General features: G+C 38.6%; 1 protein-coding gene across 1 annotated transcript in view; it reads left to right on the forward strand.

The window, feature by feature from the left end:
- The window catches only part of sema5a (sema domain, seven thrombospondin repeats (type 1 and type 1-like), transmembrane domain (TM) and short cytoplasmic domain, (semaphorin) 5A), a 137403-nt gene that overhangs the window by 71063 nt on the left and 51167 nt on the right, over positions 1-15173 (forward strand). The window contains exons 7-12 of the mRNA XM_044105531.1: positions 219-432; positions 2087-2372; positions 4221-4356; positions 9283-9592; positions 11058-11184; positions 13137-13254. Coding sequence (XP_043961466.1) covers positions 219-432; positions 2087-2372; positions 4221-4356; positions 9283-9592; positions 11058-11184; positions 13137-13254 — 1191 coding nt within the window. The remainder of the gene's footprint in view (positions 1-218; positions 433-2086; positions 2373-4220; positions 4357-9282; positions 9593-11057; positions 11185-13136; positions 13255-15173) is intronic.

The raw sequence follows: 15173 nt of genomic DNA on the forward strand, positions 1-15173 counted from the left end.
GTGTTGTCCTGTTGTTATAAAATGTTTTTTTTATTAACAGCTGTGTTACAAATACATTTATTACATGCGATCTTGCGTTTTCTTCATGTTGCAAACAAAAGGAAACACACTCTGTAGTAGCACAGACACAGTTTATTCTCATCAGTCTTTGTTTTATTTTGTTCTTGATAACTTTTTCTTGATCTCCCACTTTAACCTGACTTTCCACTATACTGCAGCTGACAAACCTGACTGAGATCCACGATCAGATCAGTGGGATGGCTCGGTGTCCTTACAACCCCCTGCACAACTCCACAGCCCTCATCACATCCAGCGGAGAGCTCTACGCCGCCACCGCCATGGACTTCTCTGGACGAGACCCGGCCATCTACCGCAGCCTTGGCGGACTGCCGCCATTACGCACTGCCCAGTACAACTCCAAGTGGCTAAACGGTAGGCAGTATATGGCAGATAACTGCTATATTTTGTGTACATACATGTGGCCATTGCCTGCCTATGCAATTCTGCTCAAAAATAATCCTCGCTTCCAGCACATTCGAGGCTTCCTCCCCTTGACTCAGATTTTCTCTGGTTTATTTTTGACCGGGTCAATCAGCGAACAGAAGCAGAAGATGTGAATGATGATGTCGATTTTCTGCCTGTAGCTATAGCAATGGCAGTGGAGGGAAGTAAACGAATCGATGACCCGGTTCCAAATATTAAATAAACATTAACAGGTGCCTCATTTTCTCTCCACAAATGGAGAAAGGTTACTTACAGCGAAGGCAACTTCCGTTTAGCTTCTTGGTGTTAAAACCTCAATACAGTCCATGCCTCCTGGAAGCAATTGTTTTTCAATACTAGAGATGCACAGACCCTCTGTGTGAACCAAATAGCGTAGGACAAGGGGCTGGCTATGCAAGAACAACATTATTCAAAGATATTTGAAGGATAACACTGAATACGTCTGTCACTACAATGCTTGGAATATTTGCACTGCAACTAGAAGAGAGCCGGTGTGTTTTCGTCGGCCTCACAGCCATTTGCATCTGTAAGATTTAATTCTCCAAGAAGCCTTTAGTAATCAGCCCCGAGCAAAGCAAATTCTGCTCTGAACGATAATATTCATTTGCCATTTAACGGTGAAACAAAATGTTTCTTGAGTTTCATGTCAACAAGAAACTCTGAGTGTGGTTAAAAAAATAAACACCTTACCCTTTCTTTAAGGAAAACTCAAGTTTGAAGTCCAGAAAAATCAATGGTGGTATTTTTTTTTTTTTTTTTTTTTTTCCCCCTGAAAGTTCAAACACATTGGAGAGCAGATTGGGGAACTTCAAATAGCTTAAGATGTCCATCCTACACAGGAGCAGGTCAATCAGTATCTTGTCTGCGAGTGACTCTTTTTCTGATTCACATTTAAGCTAAATTGAAAAAACAAATTTAAAACTACCTCATACCTTGCTTGGCAGCCACCTTCTGGGAGAAGGCTTAATAACTAATTTTATGGGGAATTGATTTTCTTCCTCCGTCTCCCCCTGCACTGCCCTCTGAAGGTGCAGAGAAGAAAAGGGCAAAAATGAGATGGAGGGAGAGAGGAAAAGGGGGGCACCTTTTCCTTTAAAGCCAAATTAAATCACCGTCAGAAAGAATAAAGTGCGCATTTTAGATTCAATAATGTCATACATAAAGATGAACGCGTTAGCTGTAGCCGTGTCATGGAGGTTGCATGTTTTAGATAGGGTGAGAGCTATTACCCTCCACCCGTTTTGGTCATTTCTCAGCCTAACCTTTAGGTTTGGGGAGTGAAAAATGAGCTTTCTTATTACAACACAAAGCCATTAATAACATAGCCTGTAGTTATTAATCCTGATCACCTGCTGTTGTGTGGGCCGCATGCACGCTCACACACACTATGAGCCAATCAGTCATGATGCGTAGCCTATCGCTCTCCCACTCCATCCACCTCCCACAGCCTTAAATATATTTCTGTCTGTATTTTTCTTCATCTGTCTGCACTTCATCTTTTTTGCCTGGCTGTCATCGAGTTTTCTTTCTGGGTCGTTTTTTTTTTCTGTCTGGTTCATTTTTGCCATCACTTTTTCAACAGAGCCAAATTTTGTCTCCTCCTATGACATCGGCAACTTCACTTACTTCTTCTTCCGAGAAAATGCGGTGGAGCATGACTGCGGCAGGACTGTGTTTTCCCGAGCCGGACGTGTGTGCAAGAATGACATCGGTGGCCGCTTTCTGCTGGAGGATACGTGGACCACCTTCATGAAAGCCAGGCTGAACTGCTCCAGGCCAGGAGAAATTCCCTTCAACTACAATGAGCTGCAGGGCACCTTCTACCTGCCTGAGCTGGAGCTGCTCTATGGCATTTTTACAACTAATGTGTAAGTAATGTTGCATGACCAAATTCTCAGTCGTTCAAGTTTATTCTAAACCTAAACATCCTCCCTTATACTCTGGCCTCCCTTAACACACTACACACTGCACAGCTACCAATATTGTGACAATACCAACCATTTCTATGGTGCAGAGCACATTGCTGATTCTTTTCATGTTCAGTTTTTCAAATGAAGGCATAAAAGCCTCCAAAACTAAACTAAAAATCTCTTTCATAAACAGCATGATAAGGATAGGGATTCCTTAGCTTTTTTATAGTAATCTAAACCCTTGAGTTATTCTAAGATATGCCTGTTGATTTTTGGAAGGCAACACCCAAAACACACCACATGTGACATTGTCGGGAAAATCTAGCAAGTAAAATGTTGCGCCCCGTAAGGATCGAGACCAACGCCGTTGTTTATTACCCATTCTGCTGCATGTTGGCGCAAGATGTAACAGATAGCATCCAGTTTAGGATTTTCTAAATAAAAGCTCCTCCAGACCCAATACATAGAACGGAGATATTTAATTATTTCTTGCGCGGCCCGGTACCAATTGGTCCACAGACCAGTACCGGTCCGCGGCCCGGTGGTTGAGGACCACTGGTTTAGAGTGAACATTGGGGAGGAAGTTAAGATTTTCACCACAGATAGACTTTCAAATGGACCTTCATGCCACCAAATTTATTAGTGTAGTTTAAGGAATGTAGCAAACATAATCATTAATGAACAATGGACCAAGTTGTACAGATTAAAATTAAATTGCATCTTTTTTTTTTTTTATTTTAAAGAAAGTAAAATAAAATAAAAACATCTAAAAAGCTGAAAAAGTCAGTTTTACAGCAATTTTTTTTTTTTTTTTTTTTTTTATAATAATAGATCTTGCTAATTCTATTGGATATAAAACAGTAAATGTTTGATCTGATTCATACAGTAGTCTTGTTTATCTGTATGTCAATATCTGTAGATTGAGAAGAGTAGTATAAATTTTGCTCCATACTCAAATGCACCTGGGAAAACAGCATTCTTTCTTTCACATTTAGATGTGAACCATAATTTTTATACAATGATGTGGATGGCAAGATAAGAAACAGTGTGCATCTGATGAGGAGTTTGAATACATTTCATGCTTTATATGAGAGGCCTTTTACGTTCTTATGACTGATTGGATGTGCCAATTTTGCAATCTATTCTCATATTAAGTGTTTAATCCTGTGTTTTACTCTCTTTCCCTTCTTATTTCCTGTTATTTAAACTGTTGTACAGCCACTTGCCCTATCATTAAAGCTGAGTAATCAATTCTTTACAGTCAACGCCTTCATGCAGCGGAGAAAAAAACAACATTTGAAGGGTATTGGAAACATTTCCCCCTACAGGCACAGAGTTTAATGAACAGCTGCACTGGATTATAATTCACATCGCCAAAGTCTTGCAGTTTGAGTTGAGAGTTAATGCTCTCATTCTTTACTTTCTCTTCCAAGCGAGGCGACTGGTTCTTGTTGGAACTGACAGCTTAAAAAGTCAAAGCTGTATTTCAGCTCAGAGATCTATATCGTTAATCAGAAAAGCCAAGCAGCTTAATTGTGCCTTGTTGCTGGATTTATAGTCTAATAATGACAGTCACGAGTGATGCAGAGTTTCTGTCTCTTTAGGGTTTGATTTTTATTGTTGTTGCCAACATGCTGAGGTAATCCTAACGAAAGCATACAAAATCTGATGTGCTTCCATGTTGAGCTGAGGGTTTGTTTTTTTTGTAAATTTGATAATGCTAATCTTTTTTTTGTTTTCTTTCCACTCTCCTAACTTTTTGGAGGGGCTCTCTACACTTTTTTTCCTTCTATTCTCACCCATCAGAAACAGCATTGCTGCCTCTGCAGTGTGTGCCTTCAATCTCAGTGCCATATCCCAGGTTTTTAATGGACCTTTTAAGTACCAGGAAAACTCACGATCGGCTTGGCTGCCCTACCCCAACCCAAACCTAAACTTTCAGGTAATGTATGCGTATTCATCCATTAAGTATCATATTTTGCCACTATGGATGGGCCACTATTAGACTCTAATGGTGTGACAACCTTTGGAAAAAAATACCATAGCATTTACGCAGCTCTAAAAGATTTTAAAATGCCAGGAGCATTTTCTGTAAATTTGGAGTTGTTTATGCAGGATGTCTTGGAGGTTTTGAAGATAGTCCATCCAAAACAAAAAATGTTACAATAAATCAGTTTTATGACAATCTTGCGTGGTTAATGTTTCTTTCTGCATTTCAAACCTTTTGAGGTCTGTATGTAAACTCCGCAGTAGAGATGTTTCAGTGTTTATAAGGATATTAAACCAAAACAAAAGACAACCCAATGCTCACTTTTTATATGATTAAGAAATCAGGACCAGTCTATCAAAGGAGGGACATTTTTGCTCACTTAATGAAGAATAAATGTTCCTCACCCATTCACCTCAGAGGAAGCTCTTCACATATTATAATTTCTAATTTTCTAAGGATCTATTAAGTGCGTCTTCTCTCACAATCGCGCACATTATGACTTCTCATTATAAACTCTGTTGTATAGGTCATTCATTCCTTGGAGATATCTCATGGCGTCGCCCTTAATAAACTTAACTTATTTTGCACTGGTAATTCTTTATGTTTATGCCCTACCCTAAAACCCAAAGGTGTATGGAAAGCATCTTATTTTGATTTAAGGCACCATTCCATAGGGATGACACAGAGGGAATGCGTTATTAGCAGAACAAGTGGCTCTCAGTTTTTTGCAGGCGTAGCAGATAGTGAGAGAGCTAATCCACCCGGCTTTTCATGAGGAATTGAATTCCCTATGAGGTGTGGCCACCGGTGGGTGACACTTGCCTCGCTTTCTCAGACGTTTCTCATCACCGGCCTCCATCATGTCGCCGCCTGAGCCAGCACATGCAAGAGCCCTCAATCGAGGACTAACACATGCATTATCTATAATGGCGTTGCTCATGCAGAGAAGGCGAAAGGAATGCTCAGAGGGGGGGAAAAAAAGGTGCAAGCTTTGATGGAATGCTGCATACACACATGCGCCCACGCCAATAAATCTGTGACATAGAATATAACTCTCTGTCGTCATGCGTTCTCATATCTGCTTGTCAGCAGCTAGTTTAGCAAAAACAAACTTCATGAAAATCAATTTTCCTTATCTGGTCAGAGCTGACTGCAAATTTATGCCCTTCGCTGAGCTATAGGAACATCACATCGGGGGAGTCTGCGCTCCATATGTTTTTTTACGCTTCTCGAGGATGAACGTGGATCTGTCTCACCTCTCTTCCCCCATCTGCCTGACTTAAGCTTGGGTACAATGTTTGCTCCTTACCAATGGACCAAAGCTCACTTTATCTAGGTTTCAGTGACATCTTCATCAAGCATTTGTCAATGTTGAGATTTACAAGCACAAGATTTATAGCTCTTTCTCAAGCCAGCACACATACACTTTCACAGAAGTGCAGGCACCAACAGGCATCTATAAAAATCAAGCAGCTACAAAGACCACACAGCTCACATATCACATATAGAATACATTTGTTGAAAAGCTACATTGCCCAAAAAAGAAGGAATAGATCTGCCATGTGAGGATAATTATGATTTTGAAGAGATGCTTCAACACACACATGCACGCATATTGGTCATTGATTGAGAGCCTAATTCCCAGTCTGCAGAGAAAATCCCTCCATTCATTTGAAACAAACTTATTGATCCTGCAGGGTTTGTTCAGGCAATGAGTCATATTCATTGTGCATTACTACTAATACTGCCTATGTGTTATTTGGGTCATTTTATAATAGATTATTATTAAAAAAAACATTCTTTGTTCAGCCACACAACTAGAAGCATTTGTTAAATTTGACTAAGAGGCAAAAGCAAATTATTATTTTTTAGTTTTTTTAGTTTTAAGTAAGGCATACAACAAAGAGGGCAGACTTAAATAAGTTTATAATTTAGCCTGCCTCTAGTTCAGGTAAATAGTTATAAAAACAATTCTGTTACAGTATGTGAATTGTGAAAACAAACTAGAATTAAAACTGGATATTTTTTTGAGAAAAAGGGTTCCTGGTTAGCCTTTTGGTATGATGTAACACTATTCAGTGCCTGACAAAAGTGTCCAGAACGCATAAATATTTTTCATATTTTGTCACATTACGATGAGAATCCTTGACACATTGTAATGACTTTTAATGTGAAAGAACACACAGCAGAGTAAAACTAGAAGGAAAATGACACATAGGTTGTAACATTTTTTACAAATAAAAATCCCAAAAATTTGAGCACACCTTTTTTTTATGCCTTTTCACTCTGAGAAGCCCAAGTAGGTTCAGCACAGTTCCTTCCCCTGCCTGCTGTAGGGGAAATAAGAGACTAACATAAGTCCAGATGGAGAAGAAAGAGACAGATATTTACAATAATTAATGTTGATATACAGTACAGACCAAAAGTTTGGACACACAGTTGTCCAAACTGTATTTGAGACACTGGCAAGCACAGTCTTGGATGTCTTGTAGTTTTTCAGGGTTGCAATTTCTCACATCCTGAACTTGCAAGAGCACTGATCCGTTCACCAGACTAGAAGCCCTTCATGATAGTCGTTTGTCAGCCCACTAAAGGCCGAGGATTGATCTGTATAACGTGTCCATAATGCTGCCGTTGACACCAAAAGTTGTGTTCAAACTTTTGGTCTGTACTGTATATACTGCATATATATATATATTTTTTTTCAATCATGTATTTAATCTTTTCAATAAAAACATATAGATCCGTGGTATGGCTACCATAACAAGGAAAATATCCCTAACTGCAAGCTTATTTTACCTCAAAGAAACCATATAAACAAACTGTAAATAACATTTTTAACCAATAGATGAACTGAGAAAACAATGCAGTTCTTCTTTTCAAGTCAACTTCACCAAGACATTTTGTTCAGAAGGCCTTTAAAATAGGCATTGAAGCATTTGCAACAAACATAGCCAAAAGCCCAAGAGCAAAAATCTCAAGAGGCATGAATACTGTCCTTTGCCAGATTCAGCAAATCTAACAAAGATTGGGATCAGGTGTTGCCAAGTGTTAAACGTTTAGTTACTCAGGAAACACAGAGTCTAAAATGAAATGCAGTGATACTAGGAAAACATTTTAAACACTGCCATTTTGCAAAAACATGGTGTAAAACAACCATGGTTCTGAGTGCCACTTATGTCATCCTGGCAGGGCACTTTGCCCTGATGATGAGAGTGGGAGACAGCTGAGTGTTGGATGGGCCCTCAGCCAAATGATGGTTGTGTCCCTCACCTTGACTCTCTGCTCAGAACATCAATTTTACAGTGCATTCGCTGTAATAGAACCTCAGTGGCCAGACCCAAACGCTCTGTAAAATTCTGTCATCCATATGCTTTGGCATCCTTGCACACAATCCAAAAGCAGACCATAAAGGGAAACTTTAGCCTTGTGTTTCTGAACATCCACACTGCAAACATTCAACATATTTCTTTTCGCCAGGGGCAAAATGATTATTTGAGACACTGGCAAGCACAGTCTTGGATGTCTTGTAGTTTTTCAGGGTTGCAGTTTCTCACATCCTGAACTTGCAAGAGCACTGATCCGTTCACCAGACTAGAAGCCCTTCATGATAGTCGTTTGTCAGCCCACTAAAGGCCGAGGATTGATCTGTATAATGTGTCCATAATGCTGCCGTTGAAGCCTTTCTCCCAGGAACAAATCACCAGCCAGAGTTCAGCCTCAGCTTAGCAGTTAAAAGGTGCTCTGTTAGTCTGGACATGAGAAAATGCAATACGATACTATAATTAAAACAGCAGCAGTCTGTTTTTGGTGGTGTAATTGCCATGCAAGGCGTATTTTTGTTTTCTCTGCTCTGTGTTCTGGTGGAAGCCTGTTCTTTGTGAAAGATGCCTCAATTCAAAATCCCGAGCTCATCATGGGACATCTTTTACTGAGAGGGCCACGCTTGGTTAGCTTTAGTTTCCCTGTTCTCCCTTAGCTATGCTGGCTTTGTCCTGCACCTGGTCCTCTCTACTTCGAAGAGGAAAACATTCACACTGGATTCATCGTCTCATGGAAATGACTTTTCGTAGGCAAACATTAGCTAAGTACAGTGCCATCCAAAAGTATACAGTCCATTTGGACATTTTTACATTTTACCATGTTACATCCAGAAATATAGATTTATCTTTTGGGAATGTTTTGTATTTCATGATTAGAAGTAGTACTCTATTGATGTGCATTTGTAATTACCACCCCTGGATAAATTTAGTCTAAGATATTAAACATTTTAGAATATAACTATGAATCTTACTACCTTTAAGAAATTAAAACTTGTCTCCATAACAAAATAATAAAGCAAGAAAAGTGCATTTATTTATTGTCACTTTGTGATAAAAGATTTAGTAGTGAGAAATCCCTACTAAATCATTGCTCGTCCATCTTTAACTGATACAGATTTCCTGTGAGTTTCTTTAAAAATATTAATAATGAAAACATTGAGGTCTCAGACACTTTTTGAAGTTATCATTTCTGAGCTGAAGAATGACACAATCCGGAAATATTATTTTCTAAGTAGCAATAAAGCTTACCAGCAATATGTATGCATATGAGTGCGAAATCTCATAAAAGAGATAACTACCCACTCAGTGAAACACTCATTCAGTCTCTTTCCATCAAACTGTGTGACTACAAAGCCTTGAAGTTGGGAGGATAGCAAACCGACTAAACGAGGCAATGATCCTCCTTGTTCATTTAATCACTCCTTCCCTTAAATTTCCATCTCTTGGTTTATTTCTGAAAAAATCCCTACGCATACTATCCTGTAATCCTTAAACCCTAGGCTTTTATGAAAGTAATGTAATGTCATATTCTTCCAAACTTTTTCCATCTGTACAGTGCGGCACCATCAACTCTGGCTCCTATGTGAACCTGACTCAAAGAAACCTACAGGATGCACAGAAGTTTCTGCTGATGCATGAGGTGGTCCAGCCAGTGGTCCCTGTTCCTTATTTCATGGAAGACAATGTGCGCTTCACTCATATTGCAGTGGATGTGGTACAAGGGAAAGACACACTGTTCCACATCATTTATTTGGCCACTGGTAAGTACCTCAGCACAACCTTTTTTCTAATAAGAAAATCTGTGAGTAGTACAGGAGAAAGTTGTTCTTTTAGGTTTAGAATTAAACTCACTCAGTCTTCCCTTTGTTTTTGAAAGGGTACTATATTTTTTTAAGTTTTTAAAATATAGGAGCAAGATGTTGTTCATGATTTCATCCAATAGGAACACGTATTCCTTTTTCCTGTTGATGTTTGACATTCATACTTGTCCCTAAATAAAAAAAAATAGAAACGCAAGCAAAATTCTTTGCATTACATAGTCATAAAACATAAGAATCCAACGTTTTTGTGAGGGGCAATGCACATTTTGTGGCTCTACACAAATTTATGTTGTTGAAGGAAAGACAGAAATGACTGGATTGTAATGACTTCTACCTATACATACAATAAGAGTTATGAATATTTTTTTTTTTCAATTGAAAGAAGAAACTGGGGCAAGACTTCAAAATTAATATTCATAGACACCCAATTTGACTAATTTGGAGATATTTTAAAAAAACACACAATGATATACATTAAATTTTGTGGTAAATAAAATAGTGAATAAAATTTAACTGTATAATTACTTACATGTGGTGAAACTGCTCAGGACTGAGACCAGATAAATTACCTTAATGCACACATTGTCTCAGTATTTTATTCATCCTTACTTTTAATGCTGTGAACATTGATGGCTCTTATTAAAACAAAAAGGCGTAGGAGCTCGAAGGTCTTGAAATGCACTCTGCACATGAAAGAAGAGTCTCGTAAGAAGAAGAACAATACCAGTCAATCTGTATCAACATCATCAAGACATCAAAGCTTTTGCTTTGACGTGAGCTTCATGACTTTTTACCTACACATGTTCCACATATGTTACAAAAGCCTCGTGCAGTCACTGAAACGCACACATATAGATAACAGAAGAAGAATTTTTCATGAAAATGTAATCCCTCTTCTGTATGCACCATAAAACAGCCAATAGTCATGTCTAAAGAGAAGACCAACGGTGGGCAAATGACATGTGCGGTCATTGCATATTCACTCTGTCCGATGTGAACGTTTGGCACCATCTGCTTATCAGTACATTGTTTGATCAAACCGGTGTGATCCTGCGATGATGTTAGACTTGGCAAGTTGGAGAAAACGGCAACAAAAGGTCTCCAGTTTACCTGTTATTATTTGTTGAGTTGTTGTAATGTTACATGGGCGACAAACAGGTGTGCTGAACAGAATTTTGAATGCAGTGACCCACTTTGCTCTACTAATGCACTAAAAGAAGCCCGCTGGGAAATGGCAGCATGATCCTCCTTTAAAGAGTCTGTTATTTTAGGATATTTCACATATCGTATGTGATACACGCATGTGTACACGCCACTCTCTCTCACACACACACACACACTTGCAATCTGTTCCAGTTCACTTCCTCCTTGCTTGGCATCTCCCTCAAAAACTCCCCTCTCATTGTTTGCATGCTACTGTGATCAATGCAGCACTGAACCAGAGCTGCCCACACTGCAAGTTCCCCAGACACTAACCAGACACTAATGAAAACATCTGAACCCCTGCCAGGGCCATTGGCTCGCACTTATACTGTACCTAATCACACGCTGTTATTAACGCCTAAACGCACCCCACTGATTGGGGCCATTGTGGGGAAATCTAATAGCTCCAGCCGGGAGTTCAAAGATGTCGAAGTGTGAGGTTCTTTCAAACAACCGTGCAGCTTGCTGAGCAGACCAGTGAAGGTGTTATTCAGCCTCCTTAGTATTTCCTGCTGGTCATTTTCCTTTCTCAGTGGTAGATTTGATGGAATAAAGAATCTGAAACGGTGAAGTACATGCCTCCAAATGCATACAGCAGCACTTTAATACATGCCAAATTAGATAACAGGATATTATGAGATTTTTTAGGCGTCAGAAAGAGCCGTTTTATTCTGCCCCACAAAGAAAAGTTATTGAAAAAGAAAATAAGAACCAGAATAGTGTAATTCTTTAAAAAACATAAATTAATAAATCAGTTTAATAGAAGGGTCATAAATAAAGTTCTGCACACAACTTTGTAATCATACAAGTTGCTAATGTTTTTAAAAAATTAATTTGCTAAATTGGCCACAACTTATCAAATGTACTTTAACAAATCAAGTTCTAACAATTAAAGTTGAATTTCCCTTGCATTGTCTTGTAAAAATATTTATGCTCCTTTAACCATTGTTTTTCATAATCCAATCACAAACTTCGACATGTCTCATTGGGAATTTAAGGTGATAGAACAAAATCAAATCAAATAAATCACTGGGAAGCAGAAGAAAGATTTTTACAAAACTAGATATGTAAATAGTGAATGTCTTTGTGTTAAGCCTTCTGGATCAATACTTTGCAAAATTTCTTCACGCTGCAATTGCAGGTGCAAGTACAAGTTTTTTTACGCATATAAGCTGTGAGAATCAAATTTATTTTCATTTTTCTTTGCAAAATATTGAGACTGGATGAAATGTTTATGGATTTGTCTGCGATCTAATCTTTTTTAGTGTATATTTGGTTGCATGTGCATGTTAAAGGGCAGAAATCTGCCGCAATGTAAAGTCCTTTGCAACCATAAATAAGGTTTCATAAAGAACTGTTCTGCGTCTAGCTCCCTCCAACTTCTTTAAACTCTAGAAATTTTCTCTGCCCCTGCTAAATACAGTCACTACAACATGGTGCTGCCACCACCATGTTTGTTATCATTGTCGGGAAATCATTTATAGTTCGCTGATAGTGGCGAACCATAAATGATTTTGTTTTCGTTTCAACATTGGCTTTCTTTTTGTTACTCTATGAAGGCCAGAACTGTCACTGCTTTGTGTTGTTCTATCACATAAAATCCCAGTGAAATATATAGAAGTTTAACAAAAAACAGCAAATCTGGTTTTTATTCTGAAAGGTTCAAGTCTCTTATTGTACGTATTACCTCAAGCTGCTGCAGCATTACTGACCACACTGCTTGGGGCTAAACTTAACTTTTACATTTCATTCCTTTAAGTTACCTATTAGCATTTTGCCCTTCTTCCTATGGCTCCACTGTACACCTAATTACCTTTGGCTCGCCCAGGGGACTGCAAGTATAATGGATTATGTTTGTTTTAGCTCTCCCAAAAGAAAATTTGCCTCAAAGTGTGTCTCGCTGGGCCTACCTTACAAAATTAAAGGTCAGAATACATTCACTGTGACACAGATTTCCACACTTTTCCCACACATTTCGCTCTCTTTTATAGCTACAAAGCAGCTTCATCCCTTAGAATATTCCCTTAAGAAAAAGTAGGCCAGAAATCATGCATTCAGGTGCCTCATCAACTCTTTCGTTATGTCTGCAGTCCTGCATATTGATGCTTTAACCAGGCTTTGTACATCCAGCCCCATTTCTCTTTTATTCCTCTTTCCACAGCCTCCTTCAGGAAGCGATTGTTCTGTAGTTCACAGTGTTGAGTGTAGTTCTTCCCATTCAGCATACATTATTGCCTCTTATATTTTAATAAGACATTGAAACCACCACTTTTTACCTTCTTCAATTATCTCCTTCTATCTATGCCATTCTAAGGCACAGACATCTGTGTGACACAACAGACTCACACAACCCCTCTAATAGGGTCATTGTATTCCTACCCTTTAGAGCCTGCGTAGGAGCCAGGGACCCATATTGTGGCTGGGATTTGTTGCTGAAAAAATGCACCACCCTGGAGGAAAGTGTCAGAATGAGCCAGTGGGAGCAGAGCATCACAAAATGTCCAGTGAGTATGAGTCTGCCCTATGATCTTTGCATATAACACAGCATAAAGCACTTTTTAATTCCCATATTTCTGCATAAATCCTAACTGAAATGTCAACGGATTTGCACATTAGTCCTTTAGAGCAGAGCAAAGATAAGCTGGCTTTGCTATTGTACAATAACTAGAAGTTTCCATTATCTTCTGATCAGATTTATCCTTTAATAAAAATGTGTCTCACAATGATAGGTGGTAAAGCATGCAGAGGGATGTGGAATGTTTAGTTTAAATATTCTTTAGCAAAGATCCTGTCACATCTATGTGGTTATATTGTGTTGCAGCACTTAAATTTACATGCAATTGAAACTTGGTATTTACATATGCTGTTTAAACAGATACATTGCCATTCTTCTTACTTTGAGAGCATTAACACAGCAGACAGCAAGGAGAAGGACTTGTAAGGTCCTCAGTTTTCTTGCAACTCCCTACTGCAGCTTTAGGGAGGTTATAAAACTTGAGATCATGTCATGATAAACTGTGAAGGATATATTTTCATGCAAAATGTGAGAGCCAACCAAATAACTCTTGTAAGAGAGCATCATTATTCACACCGCAATGAGTCCGGTATCGTCATGGGCTAAAAGGCCACTCAGAGATGAAGATGCCATTATGAGTAAACAAAGCTTAAGAAATCAGACTGCAGAAAGCATCTGGGACAGTAACCTTCATTTATGTCCAGTGATCTTGTGAAACTTAAACTGGAGTGTTTGACCATAATGACTATCACAAGACTAATAAGTAAACACAAAAGCACTGAACAAAGAGTAGTTCACATGAAAAAAAAAAGAGTGTTACAACAATACTTTATCAATAGCTTCACTTGTTAGGACTCCTGCTTTTCATCAAAAAGATCCTTAACTTGGATTCCGACTGGGGTGGGAATCCAAGTCTTTCTTGGGATTCCGACCCCAAGAAAGACTTGAGGTCTTTCTTGTCATCCATGTTTGGGTGGTCTCCATGTCCTCGGGGTTTTCCCCCACAATCCAGAAGAATACATGTCAATTCAAAACCAACCTCAAGGGGGTGTGTGCGTGTGTGTGTTGCATGAGTGTGTGTCCTGCATGTGTCTATGGTGCCCTGTGAAAAACTGGCACCAACTGGCACTGTGATCACTGGGCGTGAGATGGGTACTCCATCTCACGCCCAGTGATCACAGGAGATCGGAACCATGACCTTGAGAAGATTAGCGGGTACAAAAAAAAAAAATGGATGAATAGATGGACACATTATATGCTTGCTTTCTGTCTAGTTGAAGTGAATTATCTATGCAGAAGCTTGCAGCAACATTTCACTCTCTTCCTTTAGGGACACATTACAGTCTATCACACTTTTTTCTGTTTTAGAGATATTAACACCCTTCGTCTTTCATGTGGACCTTATTGACAAGCAAAGCACATTGGAGCTTTAGATGAATATTTGACACTCAAGCCTCTGAGGAAAAATCCTTTATTGTTGGAGATTAATAATCTTTGCATAAACAGCTATGTTTAAATAAAGACTGTAAAACAAATAGAAAACATAAACTCTGCTGTATGTTTTTCATTATTTAAAATACGTTATCTTTCTGTAATATGATTTATTGGATGGAATATTGACAGGGGAACTGATACCACTCATGTTGGCTTATTAAATATGTAGCTAAACTCTAGACACTGTATGCTTATCTTAGCATAAATCGTAAGCACAAACAATCCTCGGTATCCTCTCTACAAGAATTATTCTTAATAACATTTCAGTCATCTATAATAAAGCATCAGAAAAGAAAATCACAATCTATTATTTTAAGCTGTTCTTTACTTGCAATGTCAGTAAGCAAAAAGCAGCCAGCAATATCCTTCTGCTATTGTATTGATTTTTTTTTTTTCCCTATCATTAGAATCACA

The sequence above is a fragment of the Gambusia affinis genome, linkage group LG21, assembly GCF_019740435.1.
Source record: "Gambusia affinis linkage group LG21, SWU_Gaff_1.0, whole genome shotgun sequence".
NCBI classification, from domain to species: Eukaryota; Metazoa; Chordata; class Actinopteri; order Cyprinodontiformes; family Poeciliidae; genus Gambusia; species Gambusia affinis.